Genomic DNA, 13,606 nt, shown 5'->3' with positions numbered 1-13,606 from the left:
GTCTTGTCAGCAAATGTACAAACAAGCAGGCTCTGCGTTTCAAAACTGATGCATTAATTTTTAAATAACTGTCATGATAAAAGACTGACAAGGCCAATTCTCTTTATGGCCTGTCCAACATTACGTGGGAATCTCCTGTAATGAGCATCTTCTAGAAAGCTGCACAAGGCTTCCAGTGCAATCAGTCGGGGCTCGCCATTGCATCCCATTAGTCAATTTGACAAGAACGCTCTAATCGGAGACTATTAATCAGAAACTTTCTTCAGCATTTGCCCTGCTGAAAATACAAAATACTGCTCAGATTCAACATTACTCACCAGGTGGTAGAGTAATGCATTTGAAGTTATAAAGGCCACAAAACCATAGGGAAGATTATTGTTAAGGAAGGACTTCCTGCTCTGCTCCTGGAAGTTGGAGCCCTTCACTTGAACATCAGCCACTTCAGAGATGCCAGAGCATTCCTGCTCTCCCAGCACTGCCCATGGGCAGCCACAACAGCCCTCGGATAGCTGCAACATCCAAGCTAGAGAAATGCTAATTATTCCCAGTTAAGATTAGAAGCAGAGTCTCTTCTTTCACCAGAAAAACACAAAGGCAAAGGTGGCAAAGTTATTCCAAAAATGAAATTCAAATTCCATTCCTCTCACATCTGCAAACGTGGGTTTGCAGGGAAGCAATTCTGCTGGAAAATGAGAGCCTGGATCTCTCACCTGGCTCACCCTCTTCAACCACACTTGCAGGTTACCAAGAAAAACCAACATTATTCAAAAAGAGTCAAGTTCTCAAGTATCCCTTTCTAAACTGTTGCATTCTTTGGGGTGTATTTCCAACAAGGCAGCTCAGGTCTTTTCCCAGGAGAATTTGGGAATTAGCTGAAGTAAAACTGTGGTCAAACACACTCAAATAGATTTTAAATTCCTTCAAATCTTAGCCTGAGGTGCCCCCATTAATTTTCATGGGGGAAACAAAAACAAATCTACTTACTCTTAGAGAAAAACAAATATTTTGTGCATAATATTGCAGCTGTTGTTACAAGATCTGTTATCCTAAGCTCTTTTTTTTTTTTTTTTTCATTTCATTCATATTATTGAATCACACAACCCTACCAAACTCCTCATAGTTCTGTGGTTGGGTTGGGTTTTTTGGTTGGTTGGCTGGGTTTTTCACATGTAAATAGAACAATCTATCTGCAGCAATTCTGCACCTCTCTTTTCTTCTACAAATACTGAACTAGAGGCAAACCAAGAACTCCAAACACACTTGGCTGGTGACATTTTCAGTGGATTTCTTGTGTCCATTTTTTCTTACCAAGTCCTGATTACCAGCCCCTCCAAGCCCTGGGATTTTGTTTCAGATGGCAAACTGGCTTGGCAAGCAAAAGAAAGAAAAAAAGGCAGACAAATGGTCCATTTATTGAAGAGCTCTTCAGTTCCTCCCTGCTCACCCTGACATCCAAGCAGGAACCAGAAGGAACGTGTAACACCCCACGTAGTCCAATCCAGGGCTATTGGCATGCTCTAAACTGGGAAGATTTGACTTACGTGAATCTCCCAGAAGGAAAATCTGCTCCAAGTGTATTCTTGTCCAAGAATAAATAATAAATCATCTGCTCCAAAACAAGACTATTCTGTGTAAAATTCGGGTTTTTTGGGGTTTGGTTGGTTGTTTTTCTTATTCCTCTTGTTTCTTCAAAATGTACAGCCAGTCAGAAGCTCTGGATAATGCCAAGTTTATTTGGCTAAAAATGGACATTATACCAGTTCTCAAAAAAGTCATCCATTGTATATATTAATGGAAATTTTCAGTATTTATCACAGCTCCTATTAAAAAGAGATCTACCAGCTTAATGTTAAGTTTGCTAAAATTAGGGAAGGAAGGTGAACCACGCTGTTGTAACAAGTAAATTCACCTCAGCTACAGCCAGTACCTCTAAAAGATGAATTTGCTGGTGAGGCTTGTACAGGCTCTTCCCTGTGGAAAAGCATCTCCCGTCTTCTCTCCAGGGAGAAGCGACAGCGGCAGCTGAGGCGTCGCCCTGTGAGCTCCCACAGCCCCAGCTGGTTCCTGCTGCCCGTGCCAGCACTGGGAGAGGCTGGAGGTGCCCATGCTGCCCCTCTGGTAGGTGTGCCCGTGGGGGTTTTCCAGGGGCCAGGGCTTTCCCTGCCCCATGGTCTCCCCCTGCCCCGGCGCCGCTCCCGGCTCCCGCCGGCGCTGGGAGCACAGCGCTCGCCGGCATCTCACGAGCTGTGTACAGGCAAATCTTTCATTTTTCTTTCATTACCTCGGCATGTACTGTCACTTAATTTTTATGTATGCAATCCTTCCTGACAAATATGATCTGCTGCCTGGTAATTCATCTGACGTTCATTCTGTTCCTTGCTCTAATTACGGCTCCGTTCCCGCCGCGGCGGCGGGCGCTGCCGAGCCCCTGCTACACCTGTCAGCCGGGTCGGGACTGCCTGATGCCCTTTCATGCCAGTCTGCTGCTCGCAAATACAAGCAAAGGGAGAAATGAGATGAATATATTTGCATAAGCCGCACATTCAATTCATGGGTCAGCAGCCAGAGAAATGATGGTTCAGGGCGGTTGCCGGGGCAACGCAGCACCGGGAAGTGCCCGGGCTCCGCGCCGCGCCCGGCCCGCGCCGGTGCCCTGCTCTGGTGTGGGGCGAGCGTCCCTCGCAGCTCCTTCAGCAAATGTCTTAATTAAACCAAACCCAGGATCAGTCCACTTCCTGCTGCTACAAAACCTCCATCTCCGGCAAATTAGCAAAAAATAGAAAGACGCATCACGTCTGCGTATTTTCTGATTGTTAAAATGTTCTTTTTCACTTGGATCCAAGAACTGCTGGAAGTGGTGATGTGTCCATCCCTCCCACAACGCCTCCAGTCTCACTCGCTGCTCCCTCTGTCCTGCATCACCTGTTTGCAGGACGCTGGTGATGTGAGGCAGGGCAGGGTCTGTGCACCAGGGGCTGGGCTCTTCCCACTCCAGCTTTCTCAATTAGGAGAAAGCAGCCCTGGTAAAGGTCACAAGCTTGGCTTACATGTGCAGCCAGTTTCCAAGCCCCAATTTATTCTTATTAATATAATAAGTGCAGCAGTCAAACTGGGTAAGATCATGTAATTAGACATGATCATATTTTGGCCTGTTCAGATGATGTGATTATAACTTCCTGTGAAGAGGATTTATTTTCATCTATTAAGTATAGTGGGTATATATCCTAGGACAGCTTTTGATACAAAGGGAAATCCAAAATCTCCTATTTTATGAAAGTAAACTATAGAAATACCTCCTGTTTTTTAAGGACACACAAAACAAGGCAGGTATTTTCCTTCCTTGTGCACTGAGAAGCCCAGTGCTGCTGGCCAGGATTAGCAATGAAACTTGTTCACACCTGGAAAGGATTCAGCAAGACACACTCAGAGGAAGAAATTGCACAAACAAGAACGTGAAACAAATACTGTGTGTTCCAAAGGAAACTGAGAGACATTAGTTCAAAAGAGCTTAAATATTGCAACAAAAGCCAAAGTTCCTTCACTGCTGTAATACAGAAGCACCTCTGGGACTCAAAAAATTCAGACCCCTTAATAAAAATGGAAAATCAGCCACCTCTCAAGAGGTTTCAGACAAAATTATGAAATACTTTATACTGTAAGACTTGAAGAATGAACTGCATAACTATGCAATTTTCTATAGCACTAGAATTAATGTTAACACTAAAAATCAGGAAGACAACCTTGAGATATGTGGAAGGTGTGAAGAAAAGCTGGATGTTTAAAGCATAGGCCAGATTTCAAGTGAAATCCCTTTTTGGGGCAGTCCCAGCCCCTGTCAGGGCAGGGACCTGACCAGCAAAGGTAAAAAGGTAAAAGGTATTGGAGGAACACTGAATTCCAGCAAGCACTGTGCAGCCAAAAGAGTGCAAAAGCTGTATTTGCTGTTTGCTGTAAAACACACACCAGGCCAGGCCCTCCAGAAAAAATGAAAATATTTTAAAACACAAGATACCTGTTAATGCCTACAAAGAGCATTTAAAATGCAGCCCCCATCCCCTGACTCCCACTCGTGTCACCACGGGAGGATGGACTCCCTGTGTTTGAACATCAGAGCTGACAGTGCACGCCAGGCCCTGCTTAACGAGTACCAGCTTACCTAAGGAATGTGCTGCAGTGGTTTTAGAACTAAAAAACCGGCCTAATCCAAGATCTCCCAGCTTCACCACCCCTGTGGCTGTTATAAACACGTTGGCTGGTTTTATGTCTGCAAGAAGAAAAAGGTAAAAGGTCAAAGCCACAAAAGGTTATCTGGTTCTAATGCTGCAATAGAAGCATCGCCTGGAGCGCTGGCGGTACAAAGGGGCTCGAGCAGAACCCTGTTTCTTTAGAGCTTTGATAGGCTCAATCTTCCAAGGCTTCGAGCTCTGCACAGACACAAAAATCAGAGTGTACTTCCCAGCACACAAGAAATACCAATGAGGGAAAATGTAGGAAACAGCTCAACAGAACAGAGGCAACCTCTTTAACTGCTGGAAATCAAAGCCATGAGCCCAGTTCTCTTTGGGAATGATGGCTTTCCACAGGAAACTGCACTGCCCACCACCATCCCCTCATGAAAAGGATAATTACTGTTCCACATATACGCAAATTCTGGGCTCTACACAGCCCAGTTGGTTCATGGAGGGTAGAAATCATGTCAGAACCGAGCTAGAGGCTCTTTCCCCATGTTAGAGCAGACTACGTGAGAGCTCCCCATTTCAGCCATTACAGACCTAATTCAGGTACAAGTGATACAGCCCATCAGGGTATGTGTAACGGAGCAAAATTAATATCACATTGCTGAAAAATATAGTGAAGAATGCCCTCCTTCAAAGGAGCAAGGAAATAACAAGCAACCAAGATGGGTGCTGGTACCTCTTGGGAAATTTGAATTTCCTGAGACCAGTCCTTCCCAAAGCACCTCACTAACACTGAAAGCAATAGTGTAATTTTTGGATAGAGCTCAAAGTTATAAGATGTTCTGAGACAAGAGATTCAAAAATAATTAATGAAAATAGAGAACAGGTTATGAGAGTGTGGGACATATTTGTATTAATATTTCAGAAAAGCCCGCAAGACAGGAAAACTCTTCTCAACTCTCTAAGGTCACAGCTAATATAATGAAGACTATTTCTTAGAGTTCGCTGGATCCAGGAGTCTCAGCATTTTATTTCTGACACTTTTCTAATGGCAAGTTTGACACTTCTACTTAATATCAGTGTCTGGAATACAAAGCAGCTCATCTTCCTAACACCACCCTCACTTCGGCCTGAATGCTTTAACGATGAGGCAGAGACAGAAGGAGAAATCCATCTCGCAGGCTCCAGCCTCTCTAAACATGCATTGGCTGAACATCAGCATAATTGTTTTTGAATGTAGGCGCTTACTAATTGGAACATTATATTATTATTCAGTGAAAAGAGACTGAATTAATGTTACCTCTGTGCATCACCCTGCGGGAGTGCATGTGTTCCACTGCACTGCATAACTGCACAAAATATTTCCACACCGTCCTTTCCGGGATTAACCGTTTCTGCTTTTTAAAATACTGTGGGAGGAAATAAATAAAAGATCAGTGAAAAAGCAACATATTTGACTCGTTCCTGGAATTGTGTTAGTCAGCTGCAGGTTGCTCATGTCTCCAGATCTGCAGCTGCATGACTTTTCTTCTGATTAGCTTTTAACTCCTCCTCTCTGTGTGGAAACTTCGATGCAGTTCACTAATTAACAACTATTATGAAAAATACGCTTAAATAGGTTTGACATTTTTGAATGGACACAATTATGATTAGCATTAATCTCCTTAATTACCTTGCAAAACATATTTAATGCCTCAAAACAACAAATGTCTCAAATATTTTGCCTTAAGAAACAAAAGGCCATTAAACACCCCCCTTGTAAACATTCATTATTGCATTGTCTACTAACAAGGATAAGGAAATCTGCTTGCCTTTTTTAAAAGATGGCCAGAGCATCAGTAAAGTATCCATGTTCCTTCAGTGATCAGGTAGAATATTAAATTCTGTTTAATGCATAATTGGAATACTAAATGAAGTGCACTCTGTAGTGAGACAGAGGCACTCCTGATCAGCTGGGAGTGCTCAGCAGCGCCGAGCGCAGCCGGGTCCCCGTTCCAGGGACCTCTGGTGCCTCAAAGCTCTGGGAATAATGGGCAGCACAAAGCAGCACCACCGAGTGCAGCGTGGCCCTGGCTCCCTGCAATGCTGAAGTCTTCTTCAAGCCACTACAGGCATAAAGAGCCAGCTGCACACTTCAGTGAAGGCCAAACATTACAGACCTTCAGCTGCTCTCCTTCCTTTGCAGGGGGGCACACCAGCTGTGTCTGGCACTGCACCCAGGCATCCCAAAACTGCAGGGCTCAGATCATTGCTCCCTGGCTTCTCACTGAGCCAGCTCTACAGCCAGAGCATTAACAAAATACCCTTCAACGCTTCCAGAGGTTTCCCATTGCTCCTCCAGCCCTGCCACTGGGAGGCACTGGGAGCGCCACACACCCTCCTGCCTCCCCACAGCTGCACTTGGGAGAATTCCCATCTGCAGCAGGAATAAAGGAAGGGAATGGCTTGCTGCCCCTTTCTGCCTCTCTCTCAGCACTGACATCTGATGTCCGTTGTCACATTCTCTATTTTATGTGAAATGCTGTTACCAGTTCGTGTTTGACTCAAGCAATGGCAAATTTTCTTTTGCAGATCAGCTGTGAAGGGGCACGACTGTGCAATTCCCCAGGCAGCAAATCTGACAGATTGCAACAGTCTCAACCCAAAACTCGAGAGAGAGAACAGAGGAATTACAGAGGGTGAGGGAGAAAGTGTTATATACACAATAAAATTATTTAATTCTCATTAAAATATTTAAGAGTGGATATGCAAGACCACAAGTGATAATTTTCTAAATGTCATGTCCAATAAGGTTCGCCTGACATTTACAAGGAAGTCCCAACTCTCCAGTGGGTTTTCCTGCAGCTCTACATCCCTCATAAATAATGCAGACACCGGGGCGTGACAGAGACAGGCCCTGGGTTTATCACCCTCACACCTTGCAAGGGTTGTCACTGAAAATCCTCACAGGAGCTTCAGCTCCTGGGGAGGCACAGCATGAACTGAGGAGCTGGTGGGGAAACTCCCCGGCTGCAGTGGAGCTGCATTTAGGAGGAAGCTTTTGTTCCCTCTTGGGTTTAGGGCTTGATTTTGGTTTTTTTTACCCCTGTTAGAAATAAAAAAAAATTGAATTCCTAGATTTGCACCAGTTGAAAAACTTCATTTATATGACCTTGAAAAAAACAAATGCATTTTCTTCATGACTGAAATACAGAGGGAACACAGAGCAGTGGCAACTGGAAGCCAGCACAATCCAGCACTGGGCAAGACACCAATCCATCACTCTAACAGCTATGTTTTGGAAAATGTAACTCTTATTATGACATAGAAAGTTATTTCTAAAAATTAAATAGCCAACCTTGATAAGCAAATTAACATATTTGTCAGTATTTTTAAACAAAAACTACAGATGGCTAAAAAATACAAATATTTCATATTGTGAAATCTTACCATAGGTAAAACTTTTGTAAGCTAAGATTGCAAACTCAAGCAGAACCCTTGCACAGCCCAGGAAGGTCTCACACAGCCCTAACTCCTGCTCTCACAATCCTGGCTTTTTTCCATCTTTGACTGCAACCACCAAAAGCCCGAGATGGGCTGCAAGCTCCCCAGGAAATGGTGGGAAAAGGGCAGGGAAGCAGGGAGGAGCCGGGCAGAGCTGCTGCCTGGGCAGAAGGAGCAGCTGTGCCCCCCCAGCCCCCCGAGGCTGGGCAGAGCCCCCTGGAGCTCGGGGCTCTGCCAACTGCTGCTCCCAGCCTCGCCCAGGGGCTCCCCTGTCACACCAGGCAGAATTGCCTGGATCCTGTAAATTCAGCCACTGACTATGGACTGAACGGGTAACTTGTTTGACAGCCTTTGGCCTAGTGCCTCATGGCTCTGCTGGCAAAGAAAACAAATCTGTTAATAAGATATTTTAAACTGTGACAACAAGGAGGAGGAGAACTTTCCAAACATTCATTTATGATAATTACAGAATAATGATGGCAAAAACCAGGTAAAACATGGAGAGAAGGTTGAGAGTGCTAACAAACATGATATAACACATCTGTTCTCACAAGGGATGTATGTCTAAAGATTAACATGTCAAAGAAAATATAAAAGCAGGTGGTAACAGCTTAACTAAAGCTGGTTTGCAGCAATACAAGTATTCCTAAGAGCAACATAAAAGAGGAACAAGTACTTGAAACATTTTCTCAAACCCAAATCCCCATTGCAAAGGAAGTCAATAGACTTCCTTGAATGTCTTCAGAGTGTCAGACAGGCGATGTGAATAGTGAACCCAACAGTAATTAAATGTCCCCATCAATCACAGACTGAGTAACTCAACCTTGTAAATAACACACGTGTCCCACCAGATCAGACACTCCCCTCTGCTGCAGTGACCAGAACCTCAGGGCACAGCCCGGGGTACTTAAAATGCCACCAGACACTTGGGTTCAGGTCTGGAAGCAACTCATGGGTGTGCAAAACTGCAGGAGGAGAAAAAAATGCTTCCAACCCAGCTGTGCTCATCCCACTGCCTCAGGCCTGCCTCACCCTGGAAGCCTGCAGCACCTCCAGGACAGACATTTCCTCACCTTAATCATCTGAGAGAGATCCCCAGCATCAGCCAGCTCCAGGACAATGTTGAGTTCATTGTCTTCAATGAAAGAATCCAGATACTTAATTATGTTGGGGTGGTTCAGTTGCTGCAGAGGGAGGGAATGCAAGAGGAGCAGTTAGAACATGCTCAGGACAACTCCCAGGCACATCACCTGCACCTCCTGTGAGCCACCTGCAAAACCTTCCCAGTGGGGGCACCCACAGCCTGGGCCAAGCTGCTCCAGACAAAATCCTGGGAGAAACAGCATTTCCCACAGGCACAGCAGCCTGGAGATGTCCTGGGCAAAGAGCAATTCCACCCAAAGAAGGTGAAACAATCTCTTCTACTGCAAACTTGCAAAACATTTAAAACAAACATCCTAAAGGATGCCTTGCTAAGCAATAACCAATTTTTTCCCCCACATTAAATAGAAACAAACACCCAGATGTTGGTTACAGTACTCAGGTCTCTTTGCCCCTTAAAAGAACAAAAAAAACTAAATTAAAACTTTGAAGGAGGACAATAATATACAAATTGCACATGTCAGTTTATTATCTGATTATGCTGGCTTTTTCACTAATTAATTTCTTTCATTTCAGTATAGCTCATTCTTATATTCACAACTGATGCTTGAATGTTTTTTTCCTAGAACCCAAAAATATCACAGATCTTCTTTCTGAATGTAAACCTCAGCATTATTTTCCTCCATAACTATTGAGCAACTGGCTCATGTTTATCCTTCCCTACAGCCTACAGATTCAGGCTACAACTGCATGAATTTGAACAGAAATCCCTAAAATCACAGGCACAGAAATAATTATTTAGTATTTTCAGAATGAAATTTGACTAGCTAAACTAAATTTGTAGCCTTTTACAGTCTGTTGCATTTACTAAAAATAGATATTTAAAGTGTAACACATCTATATTTTTAATGAACATTTTAAAATAAGTTACTAAGGCATTAAAATCACTACTTGTTTTAATCACTTAAATACACTCTGGTTTCAGAGCCTTTATCTAAATGATCGTTTTTCATGTGTGATATTTGAACACACACATACACGACATGCACAGGCAAAACTGCTTTCTCCTTTTCTGTGTGAGCTTTATTTGCCAACCTGAAAACTATTTTTTCCACAAAACAAAACCTAAAGTACCAAAAAAATTTTTAAAAAGAAAGAAAAAAAGTTATTATAAAAATTCTTACCTTCAAGAGGTCAATTTCTTTAATGCAATCTTGCCTTGCCTTGGCATCCATCATTTCAAAAATCTTCCAACACAAAAACGTAGAAGATAAAAATGAAACAACAAAAAAAACGTACTTTATACTTTAACAAGCAATTGGTGCTTCCTTCCTCAGTTTGTACATCCTCTACTGTAATGAGTATTCACACAATCCCCAGATCAAAGAAAGATCAATGTTTTCTTTATTTTGAAACCACCACAGGGATAACATCGGGGAAAAACTAATTTTAAAACCCATAGGCAATATTATAAGCAGCACAAAAAAATAAAGATACAAGTTTGTGAATTTGCTGCTGTAATCTTCATTGGTTTAATTATTATTAATTTCATATAGTAAATAGAAGACAAAATGTTTACTTTTCTCTTTTAAACAGATACAGCTTCCACTGATTTCTCTGTAATAATTAACAATAACTTTGAGCATTAACATTCATTCTGCAATGATCATGAAGTCACTGGAAATGAGAGTTTGGAGGATTTGCTGAAGGATTAAAGCAAATTTCTTCAAACAAAATGCTGTTCTGAATAACTGCCCAATGCTTTCAGCCAAGTTTCAAAAATCTACACTTCTGATATCTAAGTTCTCACAAATTCTTCTCCAACTCCATCAGCAAGCTCCAGCCTTTTTCCCTTCCACGTTCCTGTGGTTCAGCTGCATTGGGATGGCAGCTCCTCATGGCACCAGGGCCTCGCTGACTCACACATTTAACAACAATTTGGTGAACACTCTTTGTAAGTAAAAGGTGAAATTTAACATCAACATGAAACAGCAGCACTGCTGTGCAATCCTGCCTTGGACACAGGAGCCCACTGGGGGTGATGAGGGAGCAGGACCTGCAGGGCCGCGTTCTCAGCCTCCAGCTCACGGGCAAGCCTTGGATCCTTCCACCCGACCCCCAAGGGGAGCCCTGAAACGCTCACCTGCACTTTCTTCAGTGCCACGGGTTTCCTGTCCAGCAGACAAGTTGCTTTGTAGACTTCGCTGAACTGGCCGCGGCCGATCTTCTTCTCAATCTGAAAATCGGCCAAGGTGCAGCGGTACGGGTACGACGTTAAATGTCTCTGTCAAAGGAAAGGCAGTCAGGGACCCCAGAGAGCCGCCCGGCCCCCGGGGAGGAGAACATCCCACCACAAACGCACCAGTTCCTCACAGATGTGGCAGTAACACAGGCTGGAGGAAGCCAAACGACTTCTTTACAAAGGGAATTAAAGTCTTGCCTTCCGTGTAAGTAACTAATTAATCCCCAACTGCTCTCGCTCGTTCCACAGCCTCTCCTCAGCTCTGCCTGCCTGTGTCACCGGGGAGATGCTGATGCTGCAGCCCAGCAGTGCCAGGTAAACAGGCAGGCAGGCAGGGAGACACAGCCCAGCCAGGAGCACGGACCCCACGGACCGCGAGCGCTCCCCAGAGCCCCGCTGTCTCCTCTGTAATTAGCACGGCTGCCAAACAATGCTTCAAAAAGAGATTATGAAAATTAATTACTCAAAGTTAGCACACGTGCCAAGCAGAACATTTCTGAGTTTCAGCATCTTGAGCCATTGCAGTTTTGCATGAAAACCCACAAAAAGACAAGTTCCCAGCACAGGCTAGGGGTGGGGAAGGGCTTCCCAGGGATGAGCCATGCCCAGCACAAGTGTCCCGGAGGGCTGCATGGTTCAGGGAATGACTATTGCTACCACTGCCACTTCCTAATGCGGCGGGAGAGGCTGGAATTGAGATTTGAAATGCAGGGAAAGCTTTCAGCCCAGCGTTAGGACCTGGAGCTATTTCTGAAGGCAAGTCCCACAGAAAGAGGAAGGTCATTTCCCCAGGTGCTCCCTTCAAGCAGTTCAGGGCATGGTTCCCTTAAAAACCCTCCAGTCTCCCCTACACTCTGGAACAAGTGACCAGATATTATTAACTGCAATCAAAGTTTGGGTCAGCTCTCAGTGCTTGTGCTGTACTTGGAATTATGCTACATTCACAGAGAGAACAAAAACCAAACCAAAGTCTAAGGATGATTTTTCAAAGTTTGGCAGTGTACACTATCCAATAAACTGGAGCATCCTCTCAGTGATGAGGGAGCAGGTATCCTACAGTTATCAGGTAAAGGCCAGAAGGCTGCAACTGCTTTGCTTTATTGTTTATATACATTCTTCTCCAAGTTACTAAATTATCACCAGAGTAATGCAACACAGGATGAAGCAGACAAAAAAAACTTCCAATTAATCAGCCCCTGCAGCCTTCTGAGTTCAGAGTGATTGCAACCTCCCTTTGCAGGGGTCTGACAAACAGAAGCACTCCTCCACGGCCGTCACAGTGGATGGGAAGGCTCAGCTCATTCCAGGCACTGTAGCAAACATCAGTCCCCTGCACCGCTTGCCTGACAGAGCCAGCGAGGCTGCACACAGGATCTGTCCCATTTGCCTGGTTCCCACCAGGAACATCTCTGCTTCCCAACTGTTTTACACACCAGCTGCTAAGTGAGTTCCTTGACCTGTACAGACAAACCACTTTCCCCAGACAAAACAAAGGTGTCAGCACATAAACCTACACAGCACTTTTTCCTAATTTAAACATAGAAAGTAATCACAGCATTTCCTTCACCATGTCCATGTGCCTCCTGAGCTGTTCTTGAGCAGTAAGAAAGTCTGAGCAAAAGCTTTTCCAACTTGCAGTTACCATTCACAATAGAAGCAGTACTTCTAACAATGTATTATGAGACAACAACTACAAAACTTTCTTTTTCTGAAAGAAATCCATACTGAAATCAAGGACAGTTTCCACTCGCCTTTCCCAAATCGTTAAAGTGTGTGTTTACACGAAGAGTGCTTACGTGTAAATTAATATTTTAAGCATGTGCCCAGAAATATCTACCAACTTCTGAACTTGAAAGCATAAATAAATGCTAGGCAAGTGTGAGGGGAATGTGCCCCAGCCCCTTGGCCACGGAGAGCCCCAGATCCTGCCAGTGCTGGGGGTGATGCTGCCCATGCCTGGACACCTCTGCTGATGTGTTCTGGCACCTCCAGGACTGCAGCTGCACATTTACATATGCAATGACCTAGATTTGCATGGGCTATCACAACCTATCAGACCTAATTAAAGTAATGGAGCTTTCAGAGAGGGCAGGAGATGTTTGGTTATGGAACAAACCAGGAATCATCCTCAGGTGAGCCCAAACTGCACCAGAAGGCTCCCTAGTGATCACAGGCACCTTCCCTTGTGGTTAAAGGTAACCTTCCCTTATGCCTTGCTGTACTGAAGGAAAGCAGGGAACTGCTGAGAGCCACTGCAGGGACACACAGAACAGCGATGTCAGAGCCATGCCCCCTGCTCTGGCCAAACACACATTTTTCACTTATTTCATGACTTTTCACATCAGGCTCTCCATTGTTTTCAAGTCCTTCCACAACTAACCACCAGAATTTTTCAGAAAGCTGGCTAAGAACCAACCCCTATTCATTCAAACAACCCCTGATCTTCATTTCTGCAAACCTCAGAGTTTTCATGTACAGATATAAATTGTGTGTAGTAAGATACCACCATCATCTTCTAACTTGTCCATTAAAAATAAATTTAATCAATTTTAGGACAGATTTAGGCTCAGGTTTCCATTAGTGCAGTAAAAATCAAGCTCCT

General features: G+C 44.1%; 1 protein-coding gene across 2 annotated transcripts in view; it reads right to left on the bottom strand.

Annotated features, from left to right (window-relative positions):
* The window catches only part of NEK6 (NIMA related kinase 6), a 45,267-nt gene that overhangs the window by 10,560 nt on the left and 21,101 nt on the right, over window positions 1-13,606 (bottom strand). For both annotated transcript variants that reach the window (XM_021543694.3, XM_021543695.3), the window contains exons 3-7: window positions 10,906-11,046; window positions 9,947-10,009; window positions 8,735-8,845; window positions 5,479-5,587; window positions 4,157-4,264 (exon numbers count right to left, since the gene is read on the bottom strand). In XM_021543694.3, the coding sequence (XP_021399369.1) occupies window positions 4,157-4,264; window positions 5,479-5,587; window positions 8,735-8,845; window positions 9,947-10,009; window positions 10,906-11,046 (532 nt within the window). The remainder of the gene's footprint in view (window positions 1-4,156; window positions 4,265-5,478; window positions 5,588-8,734; window positions 8,846-9,946; window positions 10,010-10,905; window positions 11,047-13,606) is intronic.

Source organism: Lonchura striata, chromosome 22 (genome assembly GCF_046129695.1).
Source record: "Lonchura striata isolate bLonStr1 chromosome 22, bLonStr1.mat, whole genome shotgun sequence".
NCBI classification, from domain to species: Eukaryota; Metazoa; Chordata; class Aves; order Passeriformes; family Estrildidae; genus Lonchura; species Lonchura striata.
Note: the sequence above shows the minus strand (reverse complement) of the source record. Positions and strands in the feature narration are given on the sequence as shown.